This window comes from Pleurodeles waltl, chromosome 4_2, assembly GCF_031143425.1.
Source record: "Pleurodeles waltl isolate 20211129_DDA chromosome 4_2, aPleWal1.hap1.20221129, whole genome shotgun sequence".
Classification (NCBI taxonomy): Eukaryota; Metazoa; Chordata; class Amphibia; order Caudata; family Salamandridae; genus Pleurodeles; species Pleurodeles waltl.
Genome location: NC_090443.1, coordinates 983,699,636 through 983,722,037, shown reverse-complemented (window position 1 = coordinate 983,722,037; position 22,402 = coordinate 983,699,636). Strand labels below are relative to the sequence as shown.

Below are 22,402 nucleotides of genomic sequence, written 5' to 3'. Positions count from 1 at the left end.
TACTGGTCTGTTAAGGTGTTTCCAAGCTTCCTAAGGCATTCCAGCCTTCATAGGCCAGCCTCCAACAAGTAGGTGTTTCTCATACCTGCACTGAATTGTGAATAATTCGTTTTACAAGAGTTCAGCAGTGACATCTGATAAGAGGTCAAGAGGGTGGGGTCTATGGGGAGCGACATGCCAGAGTATTTTAAAATTTACAAAAACAGTTCCCGTACTCTGTTAAAACGAGAACTGCCTTGTCGCATAGGTTCTCATTATGGTAATGAGGTTACAGGATTTGGGAGACAGGATCACATGGATTGTGACTAAGTAGAATTCCACACCATGTGACCCCTGTCTGCCGAATCCGGGTTCTCCGGCTAACTAGCAGCGCCTCGTCTCTGGCCGAGATGATTGTGGCAACCGGGTGCATGACAGAAAGACTCCTCGGGGGAATGGTGGTCGATCAGATCCCACCCATTTCCCTCAGTTGCCAAAAAGTCGGCAAAGACAACCGAGGCAGAATATAGTTCAGTAAGGATTTATTTAAGTAACTGCATCTTGGATAGAAAGGCATGTATTGTAATAATTAGGATGATAAAACACAATAAAAGCAATCAGGTGACTAACAGAGTAAAACACAAGAATAATCCTACCATACTAGCATTAGGAGTGATGCATATATTTCTCCTACCTACACTGTCTGAGCACAGCGTAATAAGCCTAATCTGCTCTTCGGGTTTTTTCCCTGGGGTACACCATCCCTCATACCTGGAGGAAGAAGCCTGTAGTCTAGAGAGACACCGTCCCCATGTGGATCAGGGGGCCGACCATATAGGCAAATAGCTGCAGCTAAGCTATCCACATACATTCGTGGTCATCTGGCTGTAATCTCCCTCTAGCGTGTCTGGGACAAAGGGGTGTTTTTATACTAAAACAGCTGACATTCTAATAAATAGTACCCACGAATGAGTGTGTGTTTTTTGTGAATGTAGGATACACAGCATACCACGTTTGTTGGCAACCCTATCTGACTGTAGCCTTGGAGAAAGCACAAAGTGAAATTAATGGCCTCCTAAGAACGTAATACCTTCCTAGGCGAAAGTACAATGAGAGAAAGAAAATAAAACAGCATCACAAATGTGGCTATTGCTAGAAAAACAAAGCAATGCTGAATAAAATGTAACAGGGTTAAAGTGCACAGTTGCAGGCCTAATTAGCTTAAAACAGCATGTCTAAAACATGGCTAAACTAGCTATACAACAGCCTCTTTACGAGTCGGGAACGACTATGAACACTAAGCAAGCACTGGCGTAATGAAGCTGGAGGGACCCCCACCGCAAAGTAAATGGAAGGACCCCCCGGCTCACTCAGGAACTCTCAGACCGGTGTTCTGTGGAGAGAGGGCCCTCTGGAGCTCCCCCTCCTCCCCCCTACAACACGGGGGCCTTTGTTATGCCAATTTAAACAAGCTTTGGCAAAGCTAATAGATATGTCATTAGCTGCCGATCTTTTATCTAAGCCACGCTTGTTTTTATTTGCAATTGTTTTTGATAGATGGGCACCCAAGTATTCTGTGAAGAGAGCTGGCAGCCCCTCATACGGGCAAAACAAACACTGGCTAAAAAACTCTCTCTGTCTCTATCTCTCTCATTACGTACTACCCAGTAATCTCTGGCACTGAAGGGGACTACTTATTGTGTTGAAGAGCACATTGTGCAAGAGCAGAATGACTTCACTCATTCAGGTCAAGCAATTCCTAAAGTGGCAAAGTAGGCTCACCCTGTGCACCATGCTGTGTGCTGTGGTGGTTGGAAGCATAATGTGAAAAACAAGACAGCAGACCTATCGGTTAAGAGGGCTGACTGATTGCCCTGTAAGTAAATATTTATAGTATTTGTTTTGATTAAAAACAAAAGGTCTTGTCTTAACACCAGACCAGATGTCAATATGTACTGCCTTTTTGTTGGCCTGGTCAGGTTAGCTCGTGCTGTTGCTTCTAAATCATCCTTTATTTGTCCTCAAAGTTATCTTACATGGAATTCACCTAGAGTTTCAAAGGAGTTGTCAGTGGATTTGACTGCTGGTGCTCTAATCTGCCTCCTTATTGGTGTGTTCATGCCTGGATAGAGCAGTGAGTTTGGAGGGCACTCATGCACATACCTGGATGGAGCAGTGTGTGTGGAGGGCTCTCCAGGCACCTGCCTGGATGGAACAGTGTGTAGAGGGCCCTCCAGGTGCATGCCTGCATGGAGCAGTGTGTAGGTGGAATGTAATTCACATGGAGGGCCCTTGCATATCCCTAAACTGCCCGAGTCCTTGAAAACAAATGGTGTGATACGGTTCCTGTTAAAATAATAGGACTGCGTATTAGGGCAACATAACTTCAGAATGTGGGAAACTAAGTCTGTCCACATCATCAGAAACCAACAGCCCAACTCCTGACTAGCTCACAGTGCCTCGCCTACACCCCTAACCCTTCTGGAGTGAAAGGTGATTGTCGCAACCTGGACATGGCACACTAACTCACAAGGAAGTCGTGGAAATTGTAGTCTTACATGGAGAGAATGAGATGTGATAATTTGGCGGTGAAACAAAGCAATCCGCAATTTAAAAACAGTAAAGAGGATGCATAAACCAACCATGATAACTGATTTCTAGATGTTCTTACATAACCCTAAGCCTATACTTTGAGCATAGCGGGTGTACTTTCTGCCTTGACCCGATTTGAGGGATTGGCCTTTGCCCCATACCTGGAAACTGTGTTAGGAATCAGCCTGTAGATTGGATGGCAATACTCACAGGAAGCTGGTAGATTAGTGCCAGCACAGCTGTCTGTCGAATACAGCATTTGTCCCAGGACATTTATGGATGGAGGGCCCCTCTGCCCCTTCCGGGTCAGTGCACCATTTTTATAATAAAAAGCCTGTGTGTTAAAAACATACCTCCGATGTAATGTTTTGTCTAGATGTTAGAAGCTGTCTCTTGAACACACAACACAAGTACTAGGATATTGTGTACTGTGTTCCTAGCCTTGAACAGAATGCACTGATTATATGTCATGAAAAAGCTAATGGGGTGTGGCTTGGCGCCAATGCAGTAGGGCGCAGAGACGGAGGTGTCACACGCCGGAATCCCCCATCCGGGCCCATCCTGATGTTGTAGAACCGGAGCCACAGCAGTTTTGACCCTCAATAGAGCGAGGGGGCACCGAGAATTGAAACTGGGGAGCTGGAGGCCAAGAATCCTACTAAAGTCAACTCTGAGAAAAAGGGTCGGACACGTGCGTAAACAAAATGGTGGGCGCGCCGTGAATTGGACGGCGGTGCCCGGGCAGGGGCCTGCCCCCCTAGGCACAAGAGTGGTGCGAAGCGCAGGCAGAGGTGACAGGATGGCCCCAACTGAGAACCAGGTGAGCAGAAGAAAAAGCATAGCGGGCCCGGCCTTCAGAGGCACTGAGGACGGCCTTGGGCCTCCGTCAAACTGGGGGAACCGACCGTTGCAGACGGTCTAGGGGACCCCGCTGTAGCGAGGCGGCACCATCCTTGGAGGAGGAGGTAAGGAGAGAGGCTGAAACCTGCTGTGGCTTCCTTGAGTGGAGGCAAGACCAGCCCACGGTCTGCAGCGACAGAGGAAGGTGTGCAACACTTGGTGTCGGATGGGGAATATGGAGCCTCAACAACACCTATGGTGGAACTACCAATAGTAACACCCGGGACCACAGAAGATATTCTTTGAAGCCCCTAAAAGAAGCCAAGATGAGGACTGAGAAGACCGCCACATGACGCTTAAGGGAGGACAAGACAAGTTGTTCCGGGAAAACTTGAGACTGGATGGGGTGAGACCTGGTGCTGAGAGCCTTGCACCGCTTTCGGCTTAGCTACGTGCACCCCATAAAAGTTATTTGATTAAATACTAGTTTGGATTGGGGGGGGGGTGTTTTTCCACCTGTCCTGGGGCATGGGTAGTTGTTGGGTTGATGTGTTAAGGGAATGCTGCTGCTGCACCCCTAGAGGCGTAAACCTGGTAAGTGAAGCTTGGCTGACACAAACTGAGTACGGTAAGGGAATGCATAAAAAAGAATTGTATAACAGGCAAACCAGATGGGGGCACCACAGAACTATAGGTTTGTATCATGGAATATTAGGGGCATGCACAATATGGCTAAGCGGTACAAAGTGTTCTCCTATTTACAGAGAAGAGGGACTCGCATAGCGATGCTGCAGGAAGCACACGCCTACTTTGGAGTGAGTGGCTCTGCAGAAGAGGTGGCGGGCCAGGTGTTCTACACCTCATTCTCTGCTTATGCTTGGGGAACACTCACATGCATTAGGGTGGGAGTCCCCTTCCAGAAAACAAGGTCACTCATTGGCACCAACGGCCGCTATGTGGTGGTCACAGGCTGCCTAGAGGGAAGGGACATAGCACTCATTAGTATATACACACCGAATACTGAACAGGGAGCATTTTTGGGGCACCTCTCGGGGGCATTAGGCCCTCACTTAATGCATGGGGTATTGATGGAAGGGGGATTTCAATTGTCTAGCCAATCATGACATAGACAGATCCCCTGCTTGGGAGTTCCCCGGTATGTAGAGTAGGTGATACGTTTCGAGCATGGCAGACCGAGTGGGGCTTAATGGACTCCTGGAGATACCTTTATCTACACAACAGAGACTACTCCTTCTTTTCCAATATGCATGACTTAAACATCCAGATAGACACTTTTCTCTGCACCGCAGAGGTCTATGGCCAGGTTCGAGAAGTGAAGTACCTGGGGAGGAAGATAACTGACCACAATCCCATCCTTTGCCAGCTGGCCAGGGAGAGAACCAAGGCACGAATACTGACTTGGAGCCTCAAGACAGAATCACTTGAAGATCCAGTCTTCCGGGAATAGGTGGGGGGCACATTAGATGATATTTTGAGGAAAATGAGGCCACTGCTTCTTCTCCCCAGATCTTATGGGGTGCATTTAAAGTAGTGATATGAGGGAATTGTATGGCTGAACTGATAGGAATCCGGAAGACACTACTAGGGGAAGTCATGGTTGCAGAGAGTATGTTACGAACACTAGAAAAACGGAGGCCAGGTCACCCTGAGCTGCAAAGGGAGGTGAGTGGGGCTAGGGAGAAAGTAGCAGCGCACACTGAAAGGATTCGTTGCTTTGACTATAAAAACTATATGGTAAGAGCGCATGCTGAAAGGGACAAAACGGGCACACTCCTGGCATGGCTGGCTAATCCCTAAAAGAGGGGGACACCCATTATTATGGAAATTAATACCTCAACAGGGCAGAGGTTTTTCCCGCAGGATGATATCGACCAACATTTTCTTAGCTACTACCCCTCTCTCTACACCAGCATTACGCAAAGTAGAGAAGCTGACATACGGGCTTTCCTGGAACCATTGCCAAGCCAGAACCTCACTGGGGAAGAAAAGGAAAACTTAGGAGGGGACATCTAAGAGACAGAAATCCGAGAGGGCATAAAAGGCCTTGCAAGAGGGGAAAACCCCAGGCACAGACTGACTCCCCATATAATTTTATGCCACATACGTTGATGATCAGGCCACTAAACTTGTTACGTTGTATAAAGCTGCGTGATCGAGGGCGCCTTCCAGACACGACTAGGGAGGCGTTGATAGTCTCACTATTGAAACCTGGCTAAGCGCCACATGACAGTAGGGCCTACAGGCCACTATCCATGCTCAACACGTACTATAAAATTCTCAGTCAGATCCTTGCAACAAGACTGCTACCACTTATGACTCACCTAGTCCATATGTACAAAGCAGGGTTTATCCCCACACATAAAACAGCGCCGAATATCCGCCAGGTTATCAACCTCTCAGACGCTGATATTCCAGAAAGAAGAACTGCAGCTGCATTTGCCGTCGACATAGAGAAGGCATTTGACAGCCTGGAATAGAACTATCTATATGCAGTCCTAGAAAGCATGGGGCTAGAGGTGGGATTTATTCGCTGGACACAGTTGCTGTACACGGATCCCAAAGCCCGCATGCGAACTGTAATCACAATATCCTAATTATATAGCGTAGAGAGGGGCATACGACCAGGATGTCCCCTCTCGCCCTTGCTATTTGCGCTGGCAGTGGTCCATTGGCCACCCAAGCACAGACAGCTCTTTGGTATCAGGGATTACAGCACGCTGATACCTCTCACCGTATATCGCTGTATGCACACGATCTGCTTATGTTTCTACGAGATACAGCGTCAGAACTCAGGGGGGCCCCAGACGCTCCTAGAACAATTTTGCATGATATCAGGGCTACTGGTAAATTGGGAAAAATCTAAACTCTACCCACTATCAGCAGACCGTGACCCAACGGAGGACTTAGGACATGTTCCCTGGGAACCTAGGTGCATGACCTACCCGGGAGTCAGGGACACTAGGACTAGGACTGATCTATTAGACGGTAACGTAGGCAGTGCCATTAGAGCACTGAAAACTAGTCTGGAATTTTGGAAGACACTTCCTTTGTCGGTGGCGGGGAAAATAGCACTCCTCAAAATGGTGGCTCTGCTGAGACTCATACTATTTTGCGGTCCTGCCGCTATGGATACCTGCTGCGGTTTTTAGGGAGTTAGATTCCCTGATCACTGTGTTCATTTGGGGGACTGGGAAGCACCAAGTGGCCCTCACCACAATGAAAAGAACAAGGGCGGAGGGGGGGGACCTGGCGGTCCCAGACTACAAATCGTACTATCTGGAGGCCCACCTACAATGGCAACTACATAGTAACCTCGGAAAGTACCTACAAGGCAGTAACCTGCCTATATGGGGCAATCCGAGCTGGAGCATTACGCCCCCTGTAGGATCTGCGAATAAAGTGGGAGACAGAGTGGGGGATCCCTATAGCGGAGAAGTCTTGGAGGCAGATATTAGAGAGAGCACCAAAGGTATCTAGAGACGCCCGATTTAAACTAATAAACTTGTGTACTGCATAGGGCCTAGCTCACCTCTAGATGGCTCCGCAAACACTTTCAGGTAGTAGATGCTAAGTGTCCACGGTGCGGAGAAGCATCCGTAGAATTCATACACATGTTATGGACTTGTATGAACCTAACCGCCTATTGGCGTAGGGTAGCAACCCACATGCCAGAGATCCTAGACCGAGATATCCCTTGCACGCCTGGACATGGTCTCATTCACTGGTTCCCCCACACTCCCAAGAATAAGGCAAAGAGCAGACTACAGGTCCTTGTGTATATACTGGCAAAGAAGGAAATAACAAGGAACTGGAAGCGTCCCACTGTCCATGGGCTGATTAGCTGGAAGAGCGAATTGGTACGATGGGCGGAATATGAGAATTTAGTCTTCCAACGAGAGACTAGGCAGGGCAGGGGTTTGCTGGAAGTAGAATGAATTTGGGAACAGTTGGTGGAAGCCCTGAAAGATAAAGATTGGTTATCCCTTAATGAACGCATAGAGACCTTACCAACAGCCACCCACCAGGAGTAGACGCGGCCCCGAAGAAAGAAATGAATTGACTATTAGGAAAACTGGTTCAGTCGCCTGTCGACCTAGCAATCACCTGGAGCACCTGTAGATGAATACACGCACACAAACAGATTGCACACAACACAATACTGTCCAAGCAAGGGGCAGAGGCGCAGGGATGGGGGAGGGGGGTAGAGATTATGTGAAAAATGTTCAGAAGCACTCTGGGTAAAACTGCCAATAAAATCTGTTTAAAAATAAATGAAAAGGCTAACTAAAACAAGCAACTCGTACAATATATTCCTAGAATAATATCATGCAAGCGAAGTCTGTAAAATGTCACTGCTAACTGCTAAACAGCCATGCTAAAAATTATGCAGCTAAAATGTGTAAAATGTGAAATATAAAATGAAGCTAAAATTGAGGGCCAACGTGGGTCCAAGAGGGCATCACTGGAGGTGTATTTGAAGATAGTTGCTTAAAATGGCTGGGGCACAGTAGAGGGGGAAACATTGTACTTCATTTGGTAATGAGTATGTGCCATTGCTTAATTTGAGCTGGTGGGACCCACGGTCACTCCGTTTTGGGGACCAGCGCTTATTTTTCCTCATCAGCTTTTTACTGAGAGCAAGGAAGGTCGAAACACACAAAAGGAAAACAAAGAGGAAGAGAAAGACAGAAAAACTGTCACAAGGGAGAAAGGAGGAACATACAAGATTGCGATAAAAGGGCAGGGGGTATCTGGTCACAGATTAATGAGAAAGGAGGTGGATTCAAGATTAAGCAGCCTTGGTATTCAGCGTACCCACATTTAATACTACTGGTTACGGGCTTTGGACAAAGCTTTGGACTCCGGCACTCATTCTTTTACAGAGTAAGCACTTGTTGCTGTACATGTGCTTGTCCCACTAGAAGCAGGCCCACCATGCATTACCTGAAATGATGCTGTTGTCACCCAGTAAATTTAATATCACTAAATCCTGATCTCATTTTTTTCCAGAACTGTTTGATAAGAAGCGATGAGGGAGGTTACACTGCGGTGGTAGGAGACTTTGGTCTGGCTGAGAAGATCCCAGACAACAGGTATGTGAACTCACTGCAGCAGCTAGAACCTTAAGAGCTCTGGACGTGTGTTTGAACTGGAGCCTATGTTTAATGTTCACTTCCTGTTAGCGCATTCCAAAGGTTCTTACTCTACTTATTTCTGCATTAATTCACACCTTATGAAAGTGCCTTACAGGTGTGACTCACACGGAGCCTTAAGAAAAATACCCAAAGTGTGTGGTACCGTGTATGTATTTTCATTGCCTTCCCCATTCTTACCAACATGGGTCATAAAAGTAGCACAGGCCCAGAGAGTTACCAGGTGAGATGAGGAACCAGATAGGGTTGCCCTTCATCCACCCCTTTATTTGCCCTGGCAATGGAAGCTCTGCTTGCAGCGCCAGTACTGTGAACAGTTATCAAGGCATAGAGATAGGTAGCTAAACCCACCATGTCACTTCATAGGCCAATGACCTGATGTTCCTTCAAAACACGACGGAGGCTCTGGAGGGCATGTGGGGAGTCCTAGAAGAGTTCAGATGGCTCTCCGGACTCAGAGGTAATTGGCAGAAGTCTTGACTATTTCCTACCTAGCAAGTAGCACTCCCCTGAGAAAATCTGAAGATTGTCACGCTCAGTTCTGCTTTTATCTGGGGGTCGGGCTGCAGGTGAGTAGCGCTGACCGCATTGCAGACACTAGTAGATGAGGGAGGCCGAGCAGTCCCTGACTTTGAATCTTCTTATTATCTAGCAGTGCAGCTTCTGTGGCTGGTGCAGTGGTTGGCGGGCACACAGACACCTGCGAGGGTGATGGGCCCTTTTGTACCAGACCTCTATCAATTGATGAGTGTTGATACAGCTCAGATGTCGGATTAGTGGTGACACCACAGAATTTGGAGTGTTGAGTCGCTGTTGGGCCAGCTGTCTACAAAAAGCGTTGGTGAGAGTTCCTACCCATGGAAACGCTAAAGGTACTCCGACATGGCAGTGATTGCAGGGGATTAGCGGAGTGGATGATTGCAGGAGGGACAATACTCTGGAACTTATTTGGAGCTGAAGTACTTCTCCTATTGAGGAGTTCTGAGTGGAACATGATCTCCATCTGAGCCACTTTTTGCTCCATTGCGCTGACAGCTGCAATCTGTAATCTCTGGGGTGTGGGCCTGTTATAATCCCCACCCCATAAGAGCTGCACTTACATAGTAACATCTTCGGGAACCGTTAAAGCTGTTACATGCCTATTTAAGACAATTCTGGAGGACATGATACTCTCCCTGATCACTCTCCACACCCGATGGGCGAAGACCTCGGGAGCCCCATACCGTAGGGTGATGACATCTTCGGATAATATGTCCCAGGGGCACGACTGAGGGAGATTAGGATTATCAGAGTTGTATTGTAGAGTTTTTCCTAAAGCAGTTATTGTACCATGCATAGTCATATAGAAGGAGTGATTTAATGAATGAATATAACAAGTCTGCTTATTGTTTACTAATGATGAAACTCAATAAGGTTTGCAGGAAAAAAAAAAGTGGAGCATGCCTGTGTTTTTTTTTTTATTTAAAAAAAAAAAAAAAAACATTTTTAGACTAGAGTTGCTAGTGTTGCAAGGCATATTGTGTGTCTTATCAAGAATAGGGGTGGGCGAAGAATTCCGATGTGCCGGCAGAGTTTTCCCCACTCCCCACTCCGCACGGAGTTCTGAAAAACTCAGCGAAGTGACGCAGGGCATAGTTTTTTCTCTTTGGCCAGCGTTAAGTTAGTGAGTGCGAGAAATGGCTAAGTTGGCGAGCGATTTCGGAACGCGATCGGTTGCGGTAGGCCGTGACCTCTCGTGATGAGAAAGCTGTCGATGTCGTTGAGGAAGCTGCAGTTCGATGAAAGTCTAATCAAGCGACAAAAAGTTGCCACCCTCTTGTGCTCTATTTGATACAGTTTGCACTGCTTTTACTGCGCAGGAGAAACTCCTGCAATGAAAATCAGTATGAACAGCACGCCTTAACCAAACTCCACCGCCGACAAACTCCGCGTAGCACGGCTATGTTTTTCCCGGCACTTCACGGAGTTCCGCATAGCAGATCTCCGTCCAGGCCTAATCAAGAACATAGGAGCTTGGAGTGCATCCATTGCTTAACACTGGTAGTCTTTCCTCATCACTCTCATTTACCTTATTTGTTTCACAGCTTGTCATTTTTTTGTTTGTCCCCCCCCATAGACCATTGCCTCTTTCCCATCACTTTTAATTGTCTGGCATCGCTGATCCCATTGCTTGCTTTTCAAGTGCTATTTCTTTCATTTGTATAAAGTGCTCCATGAGAGTGCACGTGTTATCAACAGTCTCCCTCATTTTGTTTTTTATAGAGCCCTTTGATTTTCTGTAATTTATCATGTCTGTGAAAACCATCAAACTAGGAAGCAGTGTAGTACCCTTGGGAGTACGGCTAGTTTCAGTTTAATTTTTCATCTGTTGGTGTGTTTCTCTGCTGGTCTGTCAGTGCTTTGATCTTCTTTGTGTGGAGATTGAATACTTTGTGACAAACGGTAGTGTTTCCAGTTTGTAACTGTGTTTGTGCACTCAGGCTTTCAAGGAAATGTTAAATCCGTACACAAAAACCAGCATCCCTGTATTCTCACATCACTTGTTTAGGAAAGTGTCACCCATCTGTGCACCAGTCGATTACTGGCTGTTTTATTTTTGTGCTCGAGATCAACTATTCCTTATGGATAACAATTCATCATAAAGTCTGATGTGTGTTTGTTGGTGTCGAAGCTATTTGTGTTTTTTTTATTTTTTTATTCAATAAATTAATGGCTAATGATGCAGCGGGTGTACTTTTACCAGAGGCACAGAAATATACCAGCCATGGTATCAAAAGTTCAGCCGTTTATTTGACAAACATCTTGTTTGACTTTTTTTCCTAAATCATTTTACACCTAGGAGAACATGTCTGCTGTCCCCAAATTCACAACACATACGTACGTATCTATAAATATTTTCAGTACGTTAAGTGTGTTTGGTAAAAAATCAGTTGCGGACTTGGTTTCTTGATTGATGGGGTCGTGTGTTAAGATTAATGTTGCGGGGCTGGGTGTGTTGAAAAGAATTCCAGAGGTACTCTGTTTTCAAACGACAAACTTTTTTTTTTTTTTACAAGTTGATGTTCGACAGCCTAGGCGGTTAAAGTCCCTACTCTGTTGTGGGGTATATGTGTGTGTTAGTTAAAAGCCACCACAGTGACTTTCTGTGCAAAACAGAAGTGTTTGTAGCATGATAGTTAAAGGCCCGCATTTTTTATCTCCCTTGGCAGTGGGAAAAGAGAACACATAAAAGTATAAATAGATGAGCCCTAATGGTGAGCTGTAGTATTCCTGCAGTATTTGTGTGGAAGTTCACATTCCATAAATTTCCCCAGTCTTCGCTAGAGTCATGTTACTCAAACCCTCCGGGTTATAATTATCACCATATTCATGTTGCAATGGTTAGTTGTTTTTCGCTGTTTGTGTAGCGGTAATTGTTCTTTTGAGACAAGACAGTGTTCATATTTTTCTTCTGTGTAGATGAAATAACAGCAACTCACAACAACACAACTATTTGCTGCTTCTTAGTGGTCAGCTGTCGTAGGCTTCCTTCCTCTTCGGGTGTGTGTGTGTGTGTGTGTGTGCGCACGCGCTGAAGCGTTATTTCCACTACTTATTTGGTAGGTGATGATTTGTTCTTTCTTTTTAAGCACTCCAACTGAGTCATTTTCAGCTGACTCCCTTGTGTACTTCTCTGCCTTCAGTGTTCTGAATTGCACTCCCTTTCTCCCTTGTACATGCTGTTTGCTCCCACTTGCCCTCCCTTGCCCATGTTGCTTGGGGCCCACTCCCCTCTCATCCTGCTGTTGTCCATGTTGTTGCCTCCCCTACCTTCTGTTGCCTGTGTTGTTGCTCATCCCCACTCGCCCTTCCTCCTTCCATTGTCCGCATTGCCCTTCCCCCACCCCCATCCACCATAACAAAAAAGCACTATGACACAGACACCACTGGCGGCCACATCATATTGCTTTTCCCCTCCGCCCCTCCTGTTTTCTGACTCCCCACTCTCCGTCCTTGTTGCCTTTTCCACTTCCCTTTATTTTGCTTCTCAAACAGCAATAAAAACAAGCATTTGCAATGCAATACAGGCCTCGAAAAATCTACTCGCCCACTCACTATGGCGAGTCATATTTTATCAGGTTGAGCTATTTTTAAGACCTACTCTCCCCTTCTGGCGAGTTGACAAATAACAGGTGTTCTGTTCACTCAGAAAGTGAAAAAGACACATTTAATTTTTTTTTTGTCACATTTTCTCTCTGTTCAGAGACAGATGTCAAAAGTCAGTTTGTCTTTTTTTCATTCAAACTGGAGAGTTCCAGGACTGTGTAAGGCGACCTGTCTGACCTGCTGTAAAACGTATGAAATGAAAGGCTGTGTGTTTTTCCTAACACACATTTAAATAACTAAGTCAACTGTACGAAGATTTCAAAATATATGTCAGCTGTGAAAGACCATTTGTTCTTCAGTTTGATTAAAAAAAATATATAATGAAAACAACTAAGAACACTTTACTTGGTGATGTGCAAATGTTGAATGTTTTCTAAAATCCAGTTTCACAGATTAATAATACACTACATAGTTTTATCAGTAAAGTTGCAAGTTAGTGGGAAGGATTGTGGACATTTCTTGGAAATTGACTGTCTCTAGATGAGTGTACTACTACATCATGCTTTAGTAATATATGTATTGAAAGTGAGGTTTTCAAAATAAACTGGGAAATACTTCTTCCCTGATGGCAATGATATTAGTAAACTAAGAGACAACTCATGGATGATATGTACCCTACGTGTGGGCTAGATTCGTATTATACATGGAGTAAACGTTTAGTCTATTTAATCAAACAAAAGAGGTTTTTGTACAGAAGAAATTCGGAACTCCTATATTTCAAGGCGCACTCATGAGAATGAAGGAAAAGGCGACTGTAAAAAACGAAAAAGCATATTTGACGAGGATCACACAATTTGAGACTAGTTTATAGGTCAAGTATGTTACAGTTAGTTTGAGGAGATTATTCAAGTTACTCGACCTGCAGGTCTAATAACAATTTTATGATTTTTTTAAGCCCTGCAGTATGTCTCGCATTTGCTTCAGTTGGAGCTATTGGTGTTGTAAATGCATAACTGGACTTTTCTTGCTGGATAATTTGATCCTGTGTCACATAATTCCAGTGACCCTACATATAACTAAAGCACTTCCATTTACCTTCTTCCTCTTTCTGCAGCGAAAATGAAAATATAGCCATTATTTATTATATTTATTCATAATATTTTGTGGGGACCCCGAGATGACCTAGACAGGAAGAGCATGTTGTGCTGAACGTTTTGATTGTGGTCCCAATGTCCTAGGGCCACCACTCAGTGAGTTATGTGCAAAAATGTTTTGTAAAAGGAATGCCCATCAAAGCATTATGAGGCGAGTTTGAGTAATGCTCAGAACAGCCCCTAGATGGCACCACAATAAAAATAGCATTTGGAAGAAACATGGTCATGTACCCATATAGTCAGCCCCTAGAGGGCATAACCACATAAAAAGAGAATGGCAGAAAGTAATACAGTGTAACCATATTTTTAGCCCCTAGAAAGGCGTAGTGCTTTATGCATTTTCAGACCTAGCAAGCCTTCTGCAATAATATCACAAACAAGGGCCTTAAAAACACAAACTACTCCCAGACGTAAAACTAAAGTTCTAACCACAAGAGCTTAAAAAAACACTGAATGGTGGCAGAGGTTGCTATTTTGGGCCCCCCAACCTAGTTTGGGAACCTAGGGATGACCTAGACAGAAAGAGTGTGTCGTGCTGAACATTTTGATGGTGGTCCCATTGTCTTAGGACCACCACACAGTAAGTTATAGGCAAAGGTGTTTTGTAAAAGGAATGCCCATCAAACCATTATGGGGCAAGTTTCTGAGTGCAGGGAATATTTTATCTTGACTGTAATGCTCAGAACAGCCTCTAGAAGACACCACAATAAAAATGGCATTTGGAAGAAACATGGTCATGTAACCATATAGTCAGCCCCTAGAGGGCATAGCCATATGAAAAGATAATGGCAGAAAGTAATGCAGTGTAACCATATATTTTGCCCCTAGAGAGCGTAGTGCCTTACACGTTTTCAGGCCTACTGCAATAATATTACAAACAAGGCCCTTAATAACACAAACTATTCCCAGCCGTAAAACAAAAGTTCCAGCCATAACAACTTAAAAAGACACTGAATGGTGGGAGAGGTTACTATTTTGGGGTTCCCCCCAACCTAGTGTGGTGGCACAGGGATGACCTAGACAGTGTTGTGCTGAACAGTTTGGTGGTCTCATTATGGTAGGACCACCACAGGTGAGTTATGGTTACAAATGTTGTGTAAAAGAAATGCCCCGTAAAGCATTATGGAGCAAGTTTCCTGAGGGCAGTGAATATTGTAGTATTGGTTGTCCCGCTGTGCTGGAAGAGCCGCATTGAAGTTTTTTCTGTGTAAAATGCACCAGTTTGTATATTTTTCGACTGCTAAACTTGTACTTAAGTGGTACTCATGTAAAGCACTCCTCCAATCGAGATTACGCTATATGAAACTTCAAATAAATAAGTAAATAAAACAGAACCCCCCCTCCAGCTTGCACCCTTTGAAACAGCGGCATGCCCAAAAACAAGGAAGAGGAAGAAACAAAATATGGACACGGAGTGTGATGCAAAGAGGCAAAAGAAAAAAGTAGTGCACCAGACACTAAGCTCAGGGGTGTGGAATTTATTAAAATATCTACTTGTCCAGGGGACAGGCTGCTTCTCAAATCTACTTGTCCTGTAAAAAGATCTACTTGTCCCTTTGGTGCCATGAAGTGTGGCGACAAATTATGGCAGCAATTAATAGCCTCTCTGATTATGCCAGGGCTACTACCATAGTAGGGCTTGAATACTTGGAATTTCAATCCCTACTGTAGCAATTTCCTTATTTTGCCACTTTTCTGCAGATCTGCATACTGGGGCTGGAGGAAGCAGTAAGCAATAGTTCCAGGGCTGGAATGCCTTTGAGTCTGCAAACCTACTAACCTGCATGTTTTAAAGATTTTTACCAGCTTCTCTCTAATATTTTCCCATAATAAGAAAGGTTGGACATTTACTCCTGACAATGGCAGAATTAGAACTTCTTCCAGGGTTGGGAAGAAAGTGGCTGGAGGGAAAATGAACTTGCAAATGCTCAATAGATTTTCACATGAGCAAATCTACACATCGTATTTACCCATGCTAAAATACAGTTCACAAATATTTTATAGGGGTACGACATATACCAGGGGTGCACTTTTGTGACTTTCTTTAAGAATTTGGAGCCACATTTAGGTAGGTTCAGATTTGTGACCTGCAAATTGCGAGTCACAAATCCAAATGTAGGATGGTGTCCTTGACACCATCTGTGATTCGCAAGGGCTTCGCAAATGCCCACCTCATGAATAATCATGAGGTGGGTTGCAATTTGCGACCCCCTCGCGAATGGTGGCCTGCTGGAGACAGCAGACCACCATGTCTGTGACTGCTTTTCAATAAAGCAGTTTTTTTGGTTTGTTTTTGTAATGCAGCCCGTTTTCCTTAAAGGAAAACGAGATGCATAACAAAAACGAAAAATTAAACGTTTTCGTTTCATTTTTTCAGAGCAAGCAGTGGTCCGGCCTGCTCTGAAAAAATGTTTACAGTGACATTCACAATGGGGAAGGGGTCCCATGGGGATTCCTTCCCTTTTGCGAAAGTGTTAGCACCCATTTGAGGGGGGGGAAACTGCGATTGGTTTGCGCCCGCGTTCGCGGTCACAAAACAATCCTACATTGCACTGCGAGTTGCAATTAGGAAGGGAACACCCCTTACTAATTGCGAGTCGCAAACCTGTTTTGTGATTCGGTAACCAGGTTACTGAATCGCAAAACTGGGTTTGTGCATCGCAATGTGCTTTTTGCATGTTGCAAACAGCGAAAGTCGCTGTTTGCGACATGCAAAAAGCTACCTACATGTGGGTCTTGGTCCCTAATTAGGTCTGGTGTTAACAAAGACATATTGTTTTTATTAAACTTCTATTTCTCTCTGTTTCGGCTGGCTTTACTGTGAGTGATCGCATTCTGCTCTTCCACAAGGAGCATATTGCCACACAAAGTAGTTTTGTTCAGTGTCAGGAACTACAGTGGCAATCAGTGACGTAACGAAACTGGAGGGTGCCCCTTTACAAAGAACATGGAGGAGTCCCCTCTCCAGACTCACTCAGGGCAGGTGCTGTGCTGGAGGGCGGCTGCAGGGCCTTTGTTATGCCGCTGGTGGCAACGTGTGCTTTAAGAGTTCAAAAACTTTTTGGGGGGGTTTTGCCAATGTTTGTTACAATGTTGAGGGCCTGGAAGCTCCCACAACAATAAAGTGTTACAAAAGCCATGTCAAAACAAGACACGCATTGATGAAACTAAAAGACTTATAAAAGTATGTCAGATCAGTTGGCTTTGTCAGTGTATGTTTATTTTCATGCTTCCCATAATCGTGTTGAAAATGGTTACACTGATTTTCCATTAGAAAAATATTTTTGGGAAATACTAGCATGCATCAACACATTTTACTAAATAACACTTCATTTGCATATAATCAGAGAGCATTCTGGGAGCATTATACTTAGCCTCTTAGCCTAAACTTTTCAAACATGTGTGTACACGTTTTTTTTTTTTTTTGTACTGGAACCAACGTCAGTAGTGAAGTGTGACCTTAAAACATTTATTTACAGCACTCACCCTAATAATGGAGGCTTTCAAATAATGAACCATAAATACAAGTTCGAACAGCATTATCTTTTGGAAACACATTACCTCAACTGCAGAGAGTTCCACTCTCTGTAAACAGGCAGCCAAAGGGTTTGTGCTGCAGGGGGTTGGGCCTACTTGTCCCAAGGACAAAGTAAACATAAAATCTTGTTGCCCTTGACCCCAAACAAGATGTCCCGTCGGGCGTGGAATAACCCATGTATCATGGTTAGTCTCCAAGGTGGTAACAAAACAACCTCAAGGATGGACACACCTAAAGCATTTACGTATGAAATCAAGAGGATTTTGAAAGGCAGGCCAAGGAAAGAATGAAAGTGAGGGGCATGAGATGGGCGTGGTGAAAGCCCACAGAAGTTGATGATAACATGTCCAGAGACTGCTTGCGTGCTGCCTAGGCTCGACCTAAAAATTGTTCTGTGATGCGGTCATTAGTCGCTGTATCATAGTGCTTCTTTTTTTTTTTTTTAAACCTGTTGTCTGTGTTGCCCATCCCCTACGTGCCCTTCCTCCTCCCTTTGTATTGCCTCTTACCCTGTCCTCCCTCCTGTCAGCAATTTAAAAAAAAGCACTATGCATTTGCATTGTCATACCACTTTTGTTTTTTTAGTTACATTTTCAGCCTTACTACACTACAGCAACGGAGATGTTTCATGTCACAAATTCTCAACAGTACTATGCCTCCGGTTTGGGGCAGAACCCACTCCACGTTGATCAGCCTGGCATGGCCTATTGGAGCACAACCGTACAGGTGCTAAGGTGCTGTGTACAGTCCCTGGAGACGTGTCTACCTCTGGTGGGGGACGTGTGGAAGAAATACATGACAAACTTCCAGTTGCAAAAAACATCGACTGCATAAACATTGACTCTTCGTTTTAAAATGTTTCTTTTGGCAGAGGGACTGCCTTAGTTCCGGATATAAAAACTTCAGACGCTTATTTTGTTGAGATAGGAGTCTACAGGTAAGAGAATCAGAGGGATGTTGCCAAAATGCTCAACTCCATTATTAGACCAAATATTGGCAGGCCCGTTTTTCTTTTTTTTTTTTTTTTAATTTTTTTTTTTTATGTTTTGTGTAATTTTGCTTTTGTTGACGTACCTTAGAGAGAGATGGAGAGATGCCTTAGGTTAGGCCTATGCACCATTTTCATCAGATGGGAAGATACTTCGGTATCAACTGCACCGGCTTCATTGTGGGCCTCCGCTCTCACCATGCTTGGGATGGGGCAGTCTTCTAGTATTGAAACACTGGTCCAAGTGCATTAACTCGGTAAATGAATGTTTAACGAAATGTTCATTAGTGGAGGCAAAAGTTGCGTACATGAGGGTTGCAATGGCAAGTGTGATTTACAACCCAAAGTAGAGGCATATAAAGCTCCACATCACATAGAATCTGTCGGCAGAAGCCTTCTACACGAGTTAGTACAGATGGCTACTGTCCTCTTTATAGAAGAACCACAGATCCAGAGTATCTATGCATACATTATGCCTCCCTATGTAGACAGCCCCACCTCATAAAGCCAGATACTACCGCACTGTTGTCTCCCTGTGGGGTATCAGGCGGGTGAGAGGTGTTACTGTATGGGTGGAGGGATGATAAACCACCTCCTCCAGGTACCGCTGAGCATGCTACTATAGGGTGGATTCTTCAGTGGAGGGTCAACTTCCTACAGCTAAGCAGTACAATCAGTGTCCACCCAACAGTCTTCTGCCTAGCCACCGCTGGTCAGTGAAGAGAGGTTTAGTGACCCGAAACGTAGGCCTGCTTCAGAAGCAGGACACCCATCAACGCAGGCATGTTTTATCACTGAGTCTTGATTGTATGAAACCTATTGTAGACCCTGAAAGTGTCTGTACACAGACTCCTCCTGTAGACCAGCAGTTCTTTCCCAGGCCTCTAAGCACTCCACTCAGCGAGGGAGACTCGTGGATATTTCCAAAATGAACACATAAGGAGTCAAGTACCTTCAGCATAGAGGGTGCAGATAGTCATAGGAAAAATGCCACTTATGCATAATAACGTGGGGTATTACATTAAAATTACTATTCTGTGTGCTTGTTTCCCAGGTACTGAGAGTTTTCAGAGCCCTTTTATTTATTGGAAGGTCGGGTCTGCACCTGTGTGCGACCTTGAAACCAACTTTGTTTTCGGACTTAGTGTGAGGAGTCTGAAGTGGCTTGGTTATTGGATTCCTAGTGCGCTCTGGTGACACTGGGTAGTTGTCAGGGCTCAGTAAGGATGTAGCTGCCGACCTATCAAACACTGAAACATACCACAACAAAAGCCATGGGTCAGTGGTGAGGAAAAGTGACGAAGTTACACTTAGGTGCGAGACTCCTATGTTCAAGATAGTATATTAAGGGCCTGATTTAGATATTGGCGGACAGGTTACTCGACAGCGGTGACTGATATCCCATCCGCCGAAATCTGAAACCCACTATATTCTATGCGATTTAGATGTCGGCGGACTGCATATCCGTCATCGTTGTGAAGGACTAACCCAACCGCCAATATCTAAATCAGGCCCTGAGTGTCCGTTGTGAGACGAGAACCCCTTCAAGGGGTGCCAAGAGAGGACACAAGAGGAGTGCTCCCCTGTACAGAACTGCTCTAGCATTCTTGCTTCTTGGCTCTTGGCTCTAAGGGCGCATGTGCGCCACAGCAGTGCTGGGCAGTACTTGGGGATAATCAGAAAGAAAGGTAAGGGCCCCCTTGTGATGGTGGGAAGAGAGGAGTGCGCGCGGCGGTAGTTCTGTAGGAATCTCATTGGGTTGATGACACTGTAATCCCAGCCAATTGCCGTCTGCTAACGGGCAGAGCTGGCAGATCTAGGCCGCGGATTGGGGGCGCGCGTGGGCCAGCCAGTTCAAAGGTGAACTCTGATCACACGTCCGCCCAGCAGAGGAGATCCGCCCACTTGAAAAGGCGCCTCGTGAAATGTTAGCAGAGTTTGAACCAATTACCACTTAGAAGCTTAGACCCGAAAAGTCGCTTTTTTAGATCACACACGAGTACTATCGATCTGTATATATTTTTTTTTTCTTCAAACAAACCGACGGGCCTGTGTACTTCCTCAGCATTTCTCCAGTGTTCACCCTGCCGCAGATAGCCCAGTCAGACGGTCTGGTTCGTCTTCATGTTCCTGCAGGCGCGAGCCCTGCTGCCTCCCAGGTATGAGGTCATTCATTCCCTTCAGGATTCTGTGGCTACCAGTATGGGGACAGATCAGCCCGGCCGGGAGAGTGTTTATCGCAGCCCTGTCAGTGAGTGCTGCAAGGGGCACGCACGCTCTTAACCTGTCCTCGTCCAAGTGCTGTCGGTTTGGTGAAGTGCGGCTCGACTGATGCCCTGCGGCGGGTTTTTAAAACCTGCACTGTTGTGACCGAAACTTGCAATAAACTACCCGATGTGTACGGCGCCTGACGCCAGAAAGCATTCCGCATCAGGACATCCTGTCCACGATGGTGAAGACTTAAATTGAAAAATGTGGAGCGAGGTACGAGCCACAGCAAGCACGGCCTCGGCCCCGCGAGCATTTTTAAAGTTTTAATGCCCGCCTCACATCTTTAAAGAGTAATCCGTGAAAAGGTTGCTGTGGAATAGACCTTAGTAAAAATAAATTGTTTAAACTTTGATGGATAATTTGCTCTTGAAAATGGTTAGAGTTCATGGGGATGCGCATAGAGAAGTGCAGCTAAGAAAGCTGCTCTCCGGTCGACTTTAGGAGCTACATCAGCTCTTAATTATGTCTTGAGGATTGATTTGACAGCTTGTGTACCCGAACTCGCCATCCATGGTACTAATAGCCTGCGTCACCCCATATAATCTGAGTTGGTTAAATGTTTGTGACAAGACAACCGAAAAAGAAGCCAGCTTTTTTCATTAATTTTTTTTTATATATATTTTTTTAATATTCAGTGTGATTTTTTTTTTTTGTTTGTTTTTTTAAGTAAGTGTCTCAGTTACAATTAGCTTTAGCAGTAGCTGTAGTAGTGTCCCGAAGAGACGGAGGATTAAGGATTTTTATGGCGTGCTGTTACCCTGCAGGGTTGGAAGAGAAAGGTGTTTCTAGCTTCCCAGTGAATTCAATCAGCAAACACAAGTCCAGACCGTGTGCCATTGACCTGAGTCGGCTGGAGCTGGTGTTCACCCACATAGATGGCTAGATAGCCATTACCCGGAAGTAGAACATGTCCTACCTCCATTGAGAGTTGCTGCTGCCTTGTCGTGAATGACTCGCACTCTCAACGAGACTGCTAAATCAGGGGTGGCAGCTGTTTTGCTGGTAGGTGATTGTCAATCCTAGAAGCTGTCAGCCCAAACCTGACTGCTCTCTGTACAGTACCTCAACCAAACCCTAAGTAGTAAAAGTGATTTATATCCGCCTAGCGCATGGACTCTGAAGACCTCCCAGGAAAGTTGTGGTATAACAAATCTTACCACTTTTCTCTCGTTAGAAATGTCTTACACACCCACAGGCAATGAAGAAGATGCTGGACGGTTTTCAATACATTTATTGAAAAGACTGCAATCTATATGCATGTGCTGCAATAATTATGGCAATGACAAATAACAGAAGCAGAATGGTGAGGGTAAAAGTGGTGAATATACCTCCCCCCCAAACAAATTACAATAAACATGAAATATGCAATTCCTGGTAATAAGGCTTAAACCCTACCCTAAAGTGAGACAGGGCATGATCAGCCTAATCTGCCAGTACAGTGTCCATGAGAAACACCCCTAACCCTGTTACCTCGGGATGAGATCGGCCCCTAAGTCTCCAGATCAGGAATTATAGAGACACAAGGCTGTGATTCGCTGCAAAGCAGTGTGGAGTCTAGATGGTGTATCCTGGAGGACCCCCCTCTAAGGACCTAGGTCTTGTGGGGTGTTTTTATGGGGCACATGTTATTGTTTGTGCAGGAATCCTGATGCGAGTATGTACTTAAACATCAGATTGTGTACGCAAAATTGTCGGCAATTACATAACAAATACCTGACATGTTCACATTCTATTCTTGTCAACGTAAAACCAAAGGAGCATCATCTCATTACCCACATAC

At 45.0% G+C, this 22,402-nt stretch overlaps 1 protein-coding gene across 1 annotated transcript in view; it reads left to right on the top strand.

The window, feature by feature from the left end:
• TESK2 (testis associated actin remodelling kinase 2) overlaps positions 1–22,402 on the top strand; it is a 456,655-nt gene that overhangs the window by 315,395 nt on the left and 118,858 nt on the right. Inside the window, exon 7 of the mRNA XM_069232834.1 lies at positions 8,443–8,525. Coding sequence (XP_069088935.1) covers positions 8,443–8,525 — 83 coding nt within the window. The remainder of the gene's footprint in view (positions 1–8,442; positions 8,526–22,402) is intronic.